At 35.6% G+C, this 17662-nt stretch overlaps 1 protein-coding gene across 2 annotated transcripts in view; it reads right to left on the minus strand.

Moving 5' to 3' along the window:
* Positions 1-17662, minus strand: part of LY75 (lymphocyte antigen 75) — a 127910-nt gene that overhangs the window by 74972 nt on the left and 35276 nt on the right. For both annotated transcript variants that reach the window (XM_072751690.1, XM_072751689.1), the window contains exons 13-16: positions 15942-16084; positions 4801-4882; positions 3398-3466; positions 457-571 (exon numbers count right to left, since the gene is read on the minus strand). In XM_072751690.1, the coding sequence (XP_072607791.1) occupies positions 457-571; positions 3398-3466; positions 4801-4882; positions 15942-16084 (409 nt within the window). The remainder of the gene's footprint in view (positions 1-456; positions 572-3397; positions 3467-4800; positions 4883-15941; positions 16085-17662) is intronic.

The raw sequence follows: 17662 nt of genomic DNA on the forward strand, positions 1-17662 counted from the left end.
CATGAGAGACACAGAGAGAGAGGCAGAGACACAGGCAGAGGGAGAAGCAGGCTCTATGCAGGGAGCCTGATGAGGGACTTGATCCCAGGACCCCGGGATCACACCTGAGCCAAAGGCAGATGCTCAACCACTGAGCCACCCAGGCGTCCCTACATTATGTGTCTTCTTTTCATTGAAATAATCTTTCATTCCAAAATCTAATCTCTAAATTTATCTTCAATTTTATCTTTTATAACAATTCTTTCATGATCAAAGAGGAAGGTACCATCTAATCTCAATAAGCCAGTCTTGTACTTGTGGTTGGAGTCAGGCAGGATGGAGCTTAATATATTAACTATATCTTCATAGGCTTTTTAAAACTATAATTATAGTCTAAAACACTCTCTTAGGTACTTTGGACTCAGCATTTACAATGTTCACATGAGAAGACTGTGAAAAGGAATAACTACCACTTACCTTTTGGAATCTGGCATACCCATTCAAGTTTTGTATCACAAGCAAAAGGTCTTAAATAAATAAATTCTCTGTCATCATAGAAATACCAGCTTCTTCGCCCTGGCCTCTGAATGACCTAAAGGAGAAAGAGGATTGCAGAATATTTTGAAGTTGATGAAACTTCATAAAACACTAAAGTATAATCTTAAATCTCTTTTAGCCCTAGCACCTAAGATATTTATTTAATGAATGAACACAGTGTTTAAATAGTTAACATGAAGACTCCTAACTCTGGGAAACGAACTAGGGGTGGTGGAAGGGGAGGAGGGTGGGGGGTGGGGGTGAATGGGTGACGGGCACTGAGGGGGGCACTTGACAGGATGAGCACTGGGTGTTATTCCGTATGTTGGCAAATTGAACACCAATAAAAAATACATTTATTATAAAAAAAATTAAATAGTTAACAGCCTAATCAAGAACCTTAACAAGGATTGATAGAGGAAATATGTCATAAAGTCATGTTTATGTCCAAAATGTAAATTATTGTTTTTTTTCTTGTTTTTGCTGATATGAAATTGTAGATTGTACCTTTAAATCTGAGAAAGGTCAAGCTACAAAAAAAAATTTACTTCAGTGGCTTCCAAACACCAGACTATGATTAAAGCAGATCTGTGAAAATGTGACATAAGAGTCTGACCCCAAGGACCCAGGCTCCTGCTTTGCTGTTGCTCTACACTAGGATGTTAGCCTGCATTGCATGATCCAAGATAGGTCTCTACAAATTGTACTCCAGCCAGTAAGCAGGCAAGAAAGGAAAGGGGAGGGCATGACCTGGGAGGAATCTCCACCAGTTTTTGGACTGTTTTCTCTTAAGGCCAAGATTCTGGTGGGTACTGTGCCAAGTGAGGGGAGATTCTCCTAGAACACTGGCCTGGCTGGCCTTGTTCCTGACACAGGCCACATCAGTGTTTCTTTTAGTTAGTTTTTTTGGTAGATTTTCTAATCTCTTCACACATAAGAACTCTACTTACATAGAACATAGTATATTGCATCAGTGTTCTGAAAACATTACAAGCTTCTCTGAAGTTTTCACTTTCTCATGTGTTAAACAGAATTCTATAAAAATGGCATGATACCATACAGTTTATTACCAGAACAATTGCTTTGAAAATAGGGCTTTCCAGGGGCCTTCTCAGTTCTTTGTCTCAAGCAACCTGCAGCACTTCTGGGCAATCACTTACTTGGCTTACATAGCAAAGGTATAATCTATATGTCTCCTACTTCCCCATCTTATATTTTATGCATTGACAGCTCTCCTAAACCCACTTTTGACTCTTTACAATTTTTTAAAAATACACATTTCTTCCTTCAACTCTGGTCTTCTTTTTTTTTTTAATTTTTTTTTAAATTTATTTATGATAGGCACACAGTGAGAGAGAGAGAGGCAGAGACACAGGCAGAGGGAGAAGCAGGCTCCATACACCAGGAGCCCGACGTGGGATTCGATCCCGGGTCTCCAGGATCGCACCCTGGGCCAAAGGCAGGCGCCAAACCGCTGCGCCACCCAGGGATCCCCAACTCTGGTCTTCTGATTTCAACTGTAGGATATTTCTTACTTAAAAAAAATATTTCTTACTACTAGCTTGAATTCAAAATATCTAGACTAAAATGTAGTATTTTCTCCATAAACCAGTATCCTTTCTATTTATTTCTCTTTTTTTAAAAAAATATTTATTTATTCATGAGAGACACAGAGAAAGAGGCAGAGACACAGGCAGAGGGAGAAGCAGACCCCTGATAGGGAACCAAATGTGGGAATCAATCCCGGGACCCCAGGACCACCTGGGACACCCTGAGCCAAAGGAAGATGCTCAACCACTGAGCTACCCAGGCATCCTTTTTCTATTTCTATAAACATCTAGTCATATAGCAGGGTGGACCCAGGCACATGGGTTTAAATTTCAGTCCTATAACCCTGTACACTTACTCAGAACTCAACTTTCTTCCTTAAAAGATAAATATGTAATAGCATCTACCTCACAAGATCACCTAAGTATTAAGTGAAATAAGTACCTAGCTCACAAGTTAACAAGTATTAGCTGATGCCACCATCATCACGATTACCATTGTCCATCACCATCACTATCTCCTTATAATACTCATTCTTGCATAAAACGTATACCTCATCTGTCATAGCTCCTATAACTACTTGTTTACTTCTCTCCTACTAAACTCAAGTTCTGTGACAACAACTGTTTTATATCTTGTCATTGTTGTATCCTCCAGAGCATTATAGACTGCTTGGACTACTATTTATGGAATCAATAAATGAATGAATTTTGCAAAGGAAGATGACTAATTGCTCTTTTATGTCATCTTATCCTACTTGCTACATCTTGAAATCTGACTTGAGATGAGTCTTCTTCATACTCTCCTTGGTTCATGTCAAAAAACTTTTATAATGCTGTTGCCTACCATCAATCTAATTTCCCAACCTTGTTTTCACCATGGCACCGATACAAACTTCTTGATCTGTATCCCTTTCTCCTCACTGCCTTAGTTTCTCCCTTCCACTCTTCCTTTATTTTATGCCACCTCCTCATGCCATTCCCCCATAAGAAAGGCTTACCTTATCCCATCTGTACAAAAGCACAGTTCAAGTCCTATCCCTTTTGGAAACAGGCCACAGGAACCACTTCCTCTTCTGAGTTTCATTAGAAACTAAATTGGAGCCTATTACTTTACAGTTATAAGAGCAACCTTTTTTGAATATAAATTTTATTTTCTCAAATTAAGTTTAAGTTAGGTAGCTTGAGAGAGCAGGGCCATGGGTGTTCTTCCCTCCCATCGCATCTAATATCATGCTCCATACCTAAAAGAGGCACTCTGTGGATCTGTTGCCTGACTGTACACAATGCCAAATTTATTTTTAAATATGCAGATTTTCTACCATTGTACTGACCTTGACAGCAGCACAGTCTCTGATATCATAATCCTGCTGAAACTCATTTTCCATGAGAATAGTAGACACCTTAGAAAACAAGAGAGGCTTGAGAACTTACGACTGATGTATAAATATTTGCAATTTAGATGTAATTTAGGCAGCTTTAATAACTCAAACACATTCACATGTCACAGTAGGAAAACCTTTTCATCTCTCTTTTTTAATATCAAGATGTTAAATCATGAGATGACTTAGAAAATATCATACTTCCAAACAATGGAAGCTACAGTTTCAGAAGTAGAGGTTAATAGTGCATTAAGTTTGCAGCTGGAATTTTAGAGAATAAGGAACTTGCAAAAGACCTTTTTTTGGCACGTGTTGAAATGCCAGTTATTCAATTAACTAATTTCAGATACGCTCCTATTTGAAAATGAAAGTCCAAATGAAATTTTACATTTGGAAAGTATATATGATGAATTGACACAATGGTACTGTGGAGAAAATATTTAATACATTTTATAATAATTTGCTCCTATAAGTATTACCTAAAACCTCTCTTTAGGATAATGTAAACATTTGAAATAGTATTTAAGGTCTTTTTTAAAAAATTTTTTATTTATTTATGATAGTCACACACACAGAGAGAGAGAGGGGGGCAGAGACATAGGCATGTGGAGAAAATATTTAATACATTTTATAATAATTTGCTCCTATAAGTATTACCTAAAACCTCTCTTTAGGATAATGTAAACATTTGAAATAGTATTTAAGGTCTTTTTTAAAAAAATTTTTATTTATTTATGATAGTCACACACAGAGAGAGAGAGAGGGGGGCAGAGACATAGGCATAAGCAGGCTCCATGCACCGGGAGCCCGACGTGGGATTCGATCCCGCGTCTCCAGGATCGCACCCCGGGCCAAAGGCAGGCGCTAAACCGCGGCGCCACCCAGGGATCCCTATTTAAGGTCTTTTTAAGGTCTCCCCAAACAAATTATTTCCTTTAATAAAGATACATTCTTTTTTACATAACTCTTATGTTTTTAGAATAAAAGTAAAAGCTTCTCATTGTGGAAAAAGGAAATAAAAACAGCACAAAGAAAACGAAAAAGATGACCACTGTATCTATATAACCATATTTTTATATTTTTAGGACTATAGAGAGAATGTATGGCTATTTTTCAATTTTTAAAAAAATATTTATTTATGTATTTAGGTATGGTTATTTTTAAAAAATAAAAACAAGGTTAGTATCTTTTCCCCTCACTTCATATATGTGAATGCATTTCCATTTCAATAAAGATACTTCTTCATAATTTTAATGATTACATGGTATGTGGATGTATTATTTAACAATCAATTTACCTGATATGGAAACAAATAATCCCTTTATATTATCCCAAACAAGAAAGTTTAAACTTACTGGTGTATGATCACTCCACTCCCAGGATCCCTGTAAATCTGGGCTCCTTTTATTCAAACCTATCCACAGCCAACGCTCGTCACTATGTAAAAAGAAATTATTAAAAAAAAATTTGAGCACAGGTTTCGCAAAAATATTTAGCATTCACATGTCTAGAATGCTTAAGATATAAGTTTGTCTTGTCACTAACTGAAAAGTACAATTTTAAGCTCTATAAAGATGCCTTCTAAAATAAAACCAAACTCTAAATATGAGGAAGCTATGGAAAAAATACCATATTTCTTAAAACTAAGTCTTCAGTTATGTTCTTCATATGAAAGGTAAAACATTCTACTTTGCACTTGAGGGGAAATAAAGGGCATGATTATTCCAAAACTTTTACTGGAGAGCTTCACTATTAGACAATGTTTTTGATACAAAGATAGCAATGACATTTTCTTAAAGTGTTTATAACACAAATATCTTTTTTTAAAAATGCAGGACAAATCATCTGGCTAAATTTTTATTAAACAGGATCAAAATTTAAAAAAATTATTTAATTCCCACTGACCATTAAGGAACTAGAGGGTATTATGCTGAGTAAAATAAGTCGATCAAAGACGAACAATCACCATGTGGTTTCACACATACATGGAATATAAGAAATAGTGAAAAAGATTATAAGGGAAAGGAGGGGAACTGAGTGGGAAAAATTAAAGAGAGAGATAAACCATGAGAGTTTCCTAACTCTGGGAAACAAAGGGTTGGGGCGGGGGGGAGGATGAGGGCAATGAGGTGGGCACTTGATGGGATGAACACTGGGTGTTATATGTTGACAAATTGAAATTAAATTTAAAAAATCTAAAAAAAGAGAAAGAGAAAAAAGAATATGCTCTAAAAAATGTTTAAATTAAACAAATATTTTTTTTAAAGATTTTATTTTTAAGTAATCTCTACACCCAATGTGGGGCTCAAATTCACAACCCTGAGATCAAAAGTTACATACTTTACCACCTAAGCCAGCCAGGCGCCCCACCCCCTTTTTCCTAAAGATTAAGTATAAGTATCTTCTAAAAGCCAAACTCCATGGGTTATATAAGAACAACATAATTAGGCAGTCATTTAAGTAATTATATTTAACATTCATAACTATTGTACTTCTATGCACAAGGCATTGAGCTAGATGCCATGGTAATACAGAGAAGTACAAGATGTATTACCTATCCTCAAATGGCATATAAACTAGTCAGGGCGACAAGATATACATGAACAAAGAAAATAACCATTTTGGAAAGATATCAAGTGATATAAAATTTGTATAAATTTTGAGCATTACAAAAATTCAGGGAAGGAAGTTTATTGTGGACTGTAGGAAGTCAGGAAATGTTTTGTGAGGTTATAGGACAAAAGAGTCTCTCAAAGATGGCTAATATTTCTTTTGAGTCATAATCTGAGTGTTTAACATGTGTCAATATTCAGATTGATCGAGAAGAGAAGGATAGACATTCCAAGAAAGGATATATACAATAACATATAGAAGCAGGGACATATATTATAAATATCCCTTTTCCTCAATTAAATTTATTCTTTAGCTAGGAGATATTGCTAATATAAATAGAAGTGCTATAACCATAAAAACATTTTCTTCATCTCTAACTCCACTTGAAAATTTTCTCTAAAGTGTGTTACACTTTTTAGGCTTTTTTTATTTTAAAGATTTTATTTATTTATTCATGAGAGACACAAAGAGAGAGAGAGTCAGAGACATAGGCAGAGGAGAAGCAGGCTCCCTGCAGGGAGCCCAATGTGGGACTCGATCCCAGGACCCCGGGATCACACCCTGAGCCAAGGCAGATGCTCAACCACTGAGCCACCCAGGTGCCCCCTTTTTAGGCTTCTTAAGTAGATACTTTTTAAGTAGACTATTATCCATGTAAACTTTTTTTTGATAATACTGATTAATTATAATTTAACCTTCTGATTGCATGTAGTATGTATGATCAGTACATATGAGTGTATATTACATAGGCATAACTAGATATATAGATATAGATTTTTTATATGCCTATAAATATAGCACATAGTAGAAAAGGGATAGGACCCAAATTTAAAATTAATTCTTACTCTCATACTCAAGAGAATGTATGGAATATCTGTAATGTATAGCTGAAAAATATAAATCTGCATTTCAAAAAATTTGCCAGTGACTCAAAGCTAGAGTAAACTTAATTTTAAAGCAATTTCTTATGTTTTAATAAAATAATTGCTTTTGTTCACCTCTTTCCTCTACTGAACATTCCCCCATACTTTAATATAAATACTTTTCATCTTTTCAGTTTTAAGCTTTTCAACTAATTGCAATGGAATATGAGGATAATCCCCTTTCAGTCTTTATTGTTATATTATTTTCTTTTTTTAGAGAAAGATTACCAATTTGTAAATTTCAGATAATCCAGTGGAGGCAAATAAATCCAGTTTGAATTTAGCGGCTAGAAGAGGAATTTGCAGTGTGTCTTCAACTGTTCAGAGCTTTCTAACAGGCTTCCAAAATTTATTACACTTCCCAACTGCTGAATTTCTAAACCACAAGTCAAGGTAATTGCCATATACAGTATAATTAAAGTCAGATGGGTAAAATCCAGAGGAGGTTAAATTTGGTTCCTCGTTACTTACTTGGATGTGACTTGATTTCTTTCAAATATCTTCACAAATTTAATTGAGCCTAAGGAATTTGTGCACATTTTTGTGTTTCCCTAAAGTAAGGCTTAGATAGTCTATCTTCTTTTTACAATCAACAGTACAACCAGGAATATGGTCAAAGGTCATCTGTCACCTCCATTTACTCTATAGTCAGCTCCCACTGGAAGCCTCTTTAGAGATCTGTCTCTAACCTTTCCACACAGTCTTTGTTTAGCTCCACCTCTGCCCATTAGAAACCTATGCTGTCAAGCTCATTTCTTCTGCCTCCTTGGTGGCATGTCTAAAAAATAGTTTCCTAGAAAACACTTGTCCAAAATTTTTAGTCTTCACTACTTTCTGAGATTGAACCCAGACATTTATAGCTTTTCGCTTCCAATTCAAAATTCATTAGTGTGTTATATAGAAAATAGTAGCTACTTGTGTTTTTTCTGTGTGTGGTAGGAGGCGGAAAATATTTCCTCAGTTGTAACTTATTCCTGGTTTGACCTGGTTTATCCACAGGCAGATAAAGAAGAAATTGAAAATCACTTTAATCATTGCACACCTCTAATGTGGATTTAGAAAATTTGAGAGAAAAAATGGATCATAACTGGAGGATTAAATCAAATGAAAAATTTCTCTCTATATAAATTTTTCTACTACAAGCACTAAGTATATGGTTTTAGGGTATTAGGTTAAGAAGACATTGCGTGAAAGGTTAATATGTGTATCTGTGTTAAAATTCCTCCTCTCAATCAAATTTCCTGCTGCATCTGGTTTCTAAGGAAAATAGTATCTCAGCTACAAACCCCAATAAATACTATTTGATGAGGGTGCTTAGTCTGCAAAGCCTTAGATTTATATCGAAATCCATTCATGCTACATCACAGGAGGTAGTACACACAGCAGCAACAGCATTGCAAACAAGGCTTTCTCCTTTAATCCTAAAACTATTTTTGTTCTACAATGGCTTTCCCTGGTGGGCTGCCATTAAGAGTTGCAAAGATCTTAGAGCCGTAATGACTTTGTGCACCATGAATCCTTTCATTGAAATACAAATAGAGATGGGGAACTTAGATTGTGAGAAGTATATCAGTAATCTGATTTAACTACTTGGCATGCAATACACAATTTGGGCAATGGACATCTGAGAAAGGTCAATTCCTGCAATAAAAAGGTAAGTAAAGCCTTCAAGGGGTAAGCTTTACAATCATTTTCTGATGTAAATGGGTTTTGCCTCCTTCCTCCCTTTCCCTCCCTTAGGCATACATTGTCTTTCTAAGTATTGTGTGGGCAAACGATCACTTGATTAAAGGAGACAACATAGTCTGTATCACCTGCTGGGTTAAGAGTACAAATGAAATATGGCTCCTATGAGTGAAAGGATTAGGGTGATTTGTATTTTCCTTTGTGCTTTTCTACTTTTTAAATTAAATATATATTACTTTTGTGATCAGGAAAAAAACATTGTTGTACTTTCTCTGGAAAATAAACTATATACACGGAATGGAAGAAAATGGGAAAGATTTACATTAAGCACTAACTATGTTTATAACATACAGGATTGGAAGTGATTTTAATTTTAATTTTTAATTTTTTTAAAGATTTTATTTATTTATTCAGGAGAGACATAGAGAGGCAGAGACATAGGCAGAGGGAGAAGCAGGCTCCATGCAGGAAGCCTGATGCGGGACTCGATCCTGGGACTCTGGGATCACGCCCTGAGCCAAAGGCAGACGCTCAACCACTGAGCCACCCAGGCATCCCAACTTTTATTTTTTCCATTAACACTCTTTATATTCCCCAAATCTTACATAATGAACTTGTGTTAATTTCTTAACTGAAAGGAAACTCAGCAAGTGTGATCAGAAACAAGGAAACAAATCAAGAAAAACTCCTTAATTACCTCTCACACTTCAGTTTTATTTTTTAGTGTAATCTATTCTGTATATGGAAGCTCTTAATGATCATTTATATCACTTATGATATTCCTTTTTCCATGATTTGATTCCTACAAATATCTACAACCTCATTGCTTAGTACTTATCAATGCCTCCCTGTTCAAAATAAAGGTTTCTAACCTCTTGCTTGGTTAGAAAATCCACTTTGTTTATGTCAGTATTTTACTTAAAAATACTTTGGTCTAGACAGTATGATATTGTGTGTGTCAAACTTGAGAGCTAAGCACCAGTAAGTTGCCCTGCTCAAAATTCTCACTTCAAGGAGGATCAGCAGAGTATCAGAGTATGTTCCAAAGGCAGCCACCACAAAGATGTCTGTTATTCGAAGCCATACCTGAGGTTTTGGTTATTAGCAGAGTGAATATCAGAAATAGGTGTTTATCAGCAAAATTAGAAGCCTGTTAATCAGCATATTAGAAATGGGCTCTCAATGGTGAAATTGAAATTACTTAAGATATGAGGAATAGCTAAAATATTTAGAGACACTCTCACCCTTCATGAAAGGTTATTACTTTCTGGTAAGGCTGGTACCCAGTACCATTAGAAATGGATCTGGGGCTTGATCTCTAAATCAACCCATGTCTAGTCACTGGGTCAGATGATTGGAACTACCTGATGCCAACTATAATAGGAACAGAATCCTGCCTCAGGAATACTGTCAAATCTACCTCAAATGACCCTTCCTTGCAAGATGGTGGCTCGAACACCTAGGACAGACTGCTGGGATGTTGGAAGCTTATGAAACAGATTGTCTGAAATAAGTTTTGTGCTTGTTTCAATGAATGTTTGTTTAATAAATGTTTGTACATGTGGAAAGATTTGGTCTGAGTTTTGCATTCATTATAATCTACTCCCAAGGTTGTGGGGAGTATCTAAGAAACACTAACCTCCAAAGGAAATTAAGAGTTTGTATATCCAAATTAATTCAGGTTAGTGTGCAATGAAATCTTGTATAATAATTTCTAGTGCTAGAAAATAAAGTTCAGAATGTCTGAACTTCTATAATAGATGCTTAATAAATGAATATTTATGGAACACATGTACTGTATTTTGCATCAGGTTTCCAGCACATTTTAGTGAAATTTCCCTTTCCTTAATGAGAAAAACACAATAGTAGGTTTATTAATGCAAATCTGGAAAGTGTGGAAAAATGTTTAAATATTTCAAAAATTACTCAAAATCTTAACTTCCAGAGGTAACAATGATTATCTTTCTTTGATGTATTTTTGTAATCTACTTTTAAATGTAAATAGTATATTTTTTATTTTTTCATGATTTGCTTTTCCTCCCACTAAATATATTGTAATTGTTTGCATGGAATAACATTCTTTTTAAAAAAGAAAATCTTAATGTACAGGCTATAAATTCCAAACAAAAATCAACAATAATTGGGGCACCTAGGCAGCTCAGTCAGTTAATTAAAATACAAATTCTTGTTAAAGGAAAAATAGAAGTGTAGTTCAACCAATAGCCATATCACATTTAAGGATTAAACATTAAATGCATTTCTGTAAAAGTCAGAAAAAGGTAAATATCCCTATTATCATCATTATTGTCAATCTTTTTTTAAAAAACAGTTTATTTATTTATTTGAGAGAGAGAGAGAGAAGCGAGAGTACGAACCAGGTGAGAGGCAGAAGCAGAAAAAGACTCCCCACTGAGCAGGGGGCCCAATATGGGGTTCAATCCCATGACTTGAACCTAAGGGATACACTTAATGGACTGAGCCATGCAAGTGACCCCTGAAGTCACTTCTAATATTACATCTGTCATGTTTGTTTTGTTTTACTTAATATCTCATTGGTGTCTAAGTTAGCATATACTGATCCAACATTTTTTCATAATTGAGTGTTGGGATCTGGGTAGTCATAAGAGATGAATTTGGATCTGTTCTAAGGACGAATTTTAAAAAGAATGATATTTGGAAAAAAAAAAAGAATGATATTTGGGGCACCTAGTTGGCATTTGGGGATTGTAATAGTACTACTTCATAGGTTGTTGTGAGGATTAAATGAGCTAATAGAAAACATTCAGTACATTATCTGGCACATAATAAGGACTGTATCAGTGTTTGTTATTCTATCACTTATTAGTATTTTCTTTTTCAGGTCTAGTCAAGAGGTTGGTCTGTAATTCTTTGTGCTCTTGTTGATAGGCTTTGATATCAGGATTAGACTAGTTTGTAAAATAAACCAGATGTCTATATCAGTTTCTATGTAATGGAATGCAAGCTCTTGCTTGTATCACTGAAATACAAGGTAATGATTTCTTCTTTAAAATGTGAAGAAAGTCACATATATAACCATGTTATATTTCCTATCTCTTTTTTGGAAGAAATTCCTTGTCAATTTTTTCCATTTCTTTCATGGCTATTAAATTACTGGGTTTCCACTTATCAAATCAATTGTATACCAACTTATATTTCCCTAAAAAGTATTAATTTTAACAACTTCATTTGTAACAGCATGAAATTATGCATAGTATTCTTACCAATTAAAAAATTTCTTCATGAAATAGGTTTTATAATTCCTAAGGCTTCATTTTTTAAATTAAAGATTTTATTTATTTGTTTGATAGAGAGAGTGAGCAAGAGAGAACACATGCTGGGGGGAGAGGCAGAGGGAGATGGAGAAGCAGAGTCCCTGATGAGCAGGGAGTCTGATGTGGGACTTGACTCCAGGACTCTAGAATTATGTCTTGAGCCAAAGGCAGATGCTTAACCGAATGAGCCACCCAGGTGCCCCACTAAGGCTTCATTTTAAGTATCTTTATATAAAAATCTTTATTAGGTTCTTTCTTATGGTTTCCTTGTATTTACGTTGAAATTTATTTTTACTTTTAGGTAAATGCTTATTTTCATTATTTTTGTTTAATAATTAAAGCTATTAAAGCTATTAATGTACCTCCAACTATAGCTTTGGCTAGATCCCATGAATTTCAGAGAGGGTATTCTGGGTACCCAGAATGGGTAATACCCAGAGAGGGTAATATTGTTATTACCATCTCTACAGTTTTGATTTATTTGCCAAAACAGTTACTCAAAAACATTGAATTTATAAGTTTGACTTCACTTTTTATATACCTGTATAATTTCACCACTTTGGAATTTATTTTTATTTTTATATTTTTTTTTTAAATTTTTTTTTAATTTTTATTTATTTATGATAGTCACAGAGAGAGAGAGGCAGAGACACAGGCAGAGGGAGAAGCAGGCTCCATGCACCGGGAGCCCGATGTGGGATTCGATCCTGGGTCTCCAGGATCGCGCCCTGGGCCAAAGGCAGGCGCCAAACCACCGTGCCACTCAGGGATCCCTGGAATTTATTTTTAGCCTAATAGATCAATTACTGTAAGTGACACAGGCAAAGAGCTTGAAGAGAAAATAAATATAGACTTTGTAATGTATGAACAAGGAGGATATTGTTAAACCATCTTAATTATACTGTTCATATATTCTACATTATTTTCTTTTGTCTGTTTTACTTGCTGATAAGACAAGTGTTAAAGGTTCCCACTATTGTTACTTATTGAAATATTTCACTAATATAATTAATATTTTTGCTTCATATATTTTGATGCTATTATTTTAAAATATGTAATGGCTCTTGACTATTATAAATTCATTGTAGATTGTACCTTTACTCAATATGAAATAGACCTCATTTCCCCATTTGGTGAATTTTTACTTCAATTGTATTTTATCTAATATCAATATTGTGATTCTAGCTTTTTGTTCACATTTGCACAATTTAGCTCATTCTTTTAATTTTCTCATTTTAGTTACTGTATTGTTTGTGATTATTAACTCAATTACTATTTAGGTTAATATGGGACAAAAACAAAGGTAAAGTGGATAAAGGAGTAATAAATTAGAGATAACCACAAATTAGAGAATGATGCCCTATCTTGGTGGGCCACTGTCTCCTCAGGACTAATTACTGCTACGATATGAAAATGTGTCCTGTTGTTTCAGTTCTCTCTCTCTCTCTCTCTCTTTTTTTTTTTATTTATTCCTGAGAGACACAGAGAGAGAGGCAGAGACACAGGCAGAGGGAGAGGCAGGCTCCATGCAGGGAGCCCGACGGGGGACTCGATCCTGGGTCTCCAGGATCACACCCTGGGCTGAAGGCGGCACTAAACCGCTGAGCCACCCGGGCTGCCCTGTTGTTTCAATTTTTTTTTTTTTTTAATATTTTTTTTTTTGAATTTTTTTATTTATTTATTTATGATAGGCACACAGTGAGAGAGAGAGGCAGAGACACAGGCAGAGGGAGAAGCAGGCTCCATGCACCGGGAGCCCGACGTGGGATTCGATCCCGGGTCTCCAGGATCGCGCCCTGGGCCAAAGGCAGGCGCCAAACCGCTGCGCCACCCAGGGATCCCTGTTGTTTCAATTTTTAAAGAAACGTTAAAAATATGGGTTCTTATCAAAATTTCTCAACTTGTGAAACACTTTATAGCTTCTTTCTTCTAGGAAAAGAACGTCATACTCTTTGAGCTGGACAGGCACTAATTGGCAAGATTTGTCTTTCAATAGCATATAGCTGAATTTCATTATTGAAGAAATTTGCAGACTTATAATTAAACATAACTGGAAATAGATAAATTTGGTCTTCTGCCATCTTGCTTTACACTGGATTTCATGCTTTTTATTTTATTGCTTCATAATTTACTATATAAACCTTTCTTTCACCCATTACATATTCAGTAGATGAACATACTGTTTTAAAATGTACATAATCTGTGTTTCTAAATATGACTTCTAGGCAAATGAGGAATTTATTATACTTTCATTTTTGAAAACCATTTCATCTCTTTATATCCCAGTTTTAATTTATAAACAGAGTTTAACACCTGGTCTTATTAAAATATTCTCATGTTTCTTTTTTCAGGATTTAGGATAACTTCTTTCTATTTTTATCATTACATATACATATTGCATTATTTAGACTGGGGATGTTTTTATATTATATATTCTTACTTCCAATTCTTTTAAAATAAACTACCTATTCAGGTGTTCTTGATTTTTAATTCATCTCTCAACTGGAACGTGTCTTTGAATTTTTTTCAAGTGAGTTCTAAGATTATATCAATTATAATTTTCACAAACGAAAAGCAATGTAATTGAGAACTAAAATTAATATATTGTGGGCAGCCCCAGGAGGCTCAGCGATTTGGCGCCACCTTCAGCTCTGGGCTGATCCTGGAGACCCAGGATCGAGTCCCAAGTCGGGCTCCCTGCATGGAGCCTGCTTCTCCCTCTGCCTGTGTCTCTGCCTCTCTCTCTCTCTCTGTGTCTCTCATGAATAAATAAAATCTTTAAAAAATTAATATATTGTAAACATTTTCCACCTCAAAACTCTTTAGATGTCAGTTTTTAAACATCTTCTTATATTTAATGTCCCAGAGAAGAAGAGCAGTTGAGTTTTGTGTTTTGGTACCTGTTTTTTGTTTGTTTTGCTGTTTTTCTTTGAGGCTTTTGAGTTAAAATGATAAGGAAAGTATTCACCAGGATAAGTCTAAATGGTAATTTCTTTTCCATGATTTTGCCTGGTATACCCTGAATCCTTGATTTGCATATTTTGGTGGTCTTCTTTTCAATTCATAAAAATAGGGGAAGAAAAAAAGAAATTCGTGGACTTGAATGCCCTCATGATTGCTCCCAAAGCTTCAGAGAAATTTTTCTCCTATGATAGCATCACCTGGTCCACATTTCTCCACATTGGACATCAGGAAAATCATCTAAGAATCCTTCCACCATAACATCAAAATCACAATGGCTAATTGATTCCTTGTAGTGTCTCTGATTACTTTCCTATTTTCACATTCTTCCTGCCCATTCTCAAAGTAGTTTTCCACAAGAGGGCTGTAATAACTTTCTAATTACTTGCCCTGCATTTACCTACCATCTCTCTCCCCCCATATATATTATACACACACACACACACTTGTTGGGTATTTTTTTTGTTTGTTTTGTTTTTTTTTCTTTTGCTTATTGACTTAAGATCAAACTCCTTCCCTGGCAAATAAGGTTGCTCCAATTTCATATCTAAACCTCATTTTCTAGGTAAGTGGAATGACTCATTTCTCCTTGACTGTATCTGTACACTCTGGTCTCAGTACCTTTGCTAATTTTCTGTTTTCTCTGGCTCCTTCTCTTAGTCTTACCTTTCAAAGTACTACCTTACCTTCTAAGAACCATCCTTCTTCATAACATTTTTCCCAGTTATACCTCCCAAAGTATTCATCTGTCTTTAGAATTCTCATGGTCCCTCCTTACCTTTGTTCTAGATTTTTACCATACTTTTTCTTATCCCCATTGTTGGAGTTTATTATGCTACATAAAGGAGGGTGATTCTATCTCCCTCATCTTCAAATTATTCATAGTGTCTTGCGCATAAACATATTTGATATTGACAGACTGCCAAGCACTGAATGACCCTTTAGAAAATAAACATGTCAATTCTGAGTACCTGGAGAGCATCAGATTCAGCACAGAAGATCTCATCCTCAAAGTATTACCTGAACTGGTCCATGAGGAAGTGAAGAAATCCCTTTATTTCCTCCATCTGAGTGAAGCTGGGAAGGTGTCCTCCAAGAGCTCGGCAGAACCTCTCAGCTTCCTCCCAGTTCCTTTTTCTTACGATTCTTTCTATATTAAACAGCTTAACAAAACACAATGTTAATCTCTTTTCTGGCATGATCATAAAATAGTCATAATTTCCAAGTCTATTACGTATAAAAAGTGTAGGTTTTTAATTAAGTCTTTGAATTTTAATTCAAATAGAATTAACACACAGTGTTCTACTAGTTTCAGGTGAACAATACAGTGAGTCAGCAGTTCAGTACATCACTCAGTGCTCATCGCAAGTGCACTCCTTAATCTCCATCACCTATTTCACCCACTGTCCCCTCACCACCTCCCCTCTGGTAACTATCAGTTTGTTTCTATAGTTAAGAGTCTGGTTTTGGTTTGTCTCTTTTTTTCCCCCTTGTTCATTTATTTTGTTTCTTTGATTCAAATGTGTAGGCTTCTGAAATGGATTCTTATAGGTGTGATAATAACAGGAAAATGTTCTTATTTTTACCTGTCAGTCAGAGAAGGACAATCATTATATGGTTTCACTCATACAGGGAATATAAGAAATAGTGAAAGGGATTATATGGGAAAGGAGAGAAAATGAGTGGGAAAAATTAGAGGGTGACAAACCATGAGAGACTCCTCACTCTGGGAAATGAACAACGGATACTGGAAGGGGAGGCAGGTGGGGGGATGGGGTGACTGGGTGATGGGCACTGAGGGGAGCACTTGACGGGATGAGCACTGGGTGTCATACTATATGTATATGGCAAATCAAACTTCAATTTAAAAAAATATATATATAAATTAAAAATAACATATACTGGGATACAACCAAGACCTGCTGAAAGTGTCAACTAAGGCCAGCTACTGCTGTCAGATGGATGACCTTCCTTAGTCAGAATGGGAAACTGCTCCAACAAGACACCACATTCTCCTGCATTCCTAGGACCAGTAGGTAAGGCTATAAAGGATACATATGAATACTTTGGGAGTAGACTTCTGCAGAGAAATATGCTAAAAACATAATTATGAACATAGCACAATGAAACCTATACAAGTACAGGCCTGTTTTCTGATGAGGATGAATGAAATGGCAGATTGCCCTGCTAACATGAACAGAAGGTGCAAAGCAAAACTTGCCATCTTTGGTTTGTGATGACTAATTTTTTTTCAAAAAAGGAACAGAAAGAGATTGAATTATTCTTCAGTTCCCTGTGATACAATTTTACGTTTTTGCCATGACCTCCTGGTGGGTAAAGTGTACTTCCCTATACCTAGATTTGGGCTCAGGCCATGTGACTTGCTGCAATCAATGGCATGTTAGTGGAGGTAAAGTGAATAGAGACCTGAAATGTGCTTAAATGGTTAGGCTGGCCTCTTAGGCTTTAACAATTGACTGTAAGAACAAGTCCCTAAAAACTATTGCCCCTTCAGCCTGAGACCCAGATCAAGGTAGCACATCCCAACTCATAGCCTGAAGCCCAGAACAGCTGACCCACTGTTGAAAGCAGAGCTCACCATTCAAGCCTGAACTAAAACAATCCCTATTTGACCCAGAGATCTGTGGACATGAGATTAAATGTTTGTTGTTATAGTCACTGAATTTTAAGATACTACGTAATGGTTTCTTTTTGGGAACAGCTGACTGATACAGGCCCTA

This window comes from Vulpes vulpes, chromosome 3 (genome assembly GCF_048418805.1).
Source record: "Vulpes vulpes isolate BD-2025 chromosome 3, VulVul3, whole genome shotgun sequence".
In the NCBI taxonomy this organism is placed as follows: domain Eukaryota; kingdom Metazoa; phylum Chordata; class Mammalia; order Carnivora; family Canidae; genus Vulpes; species Vulpes vulpes.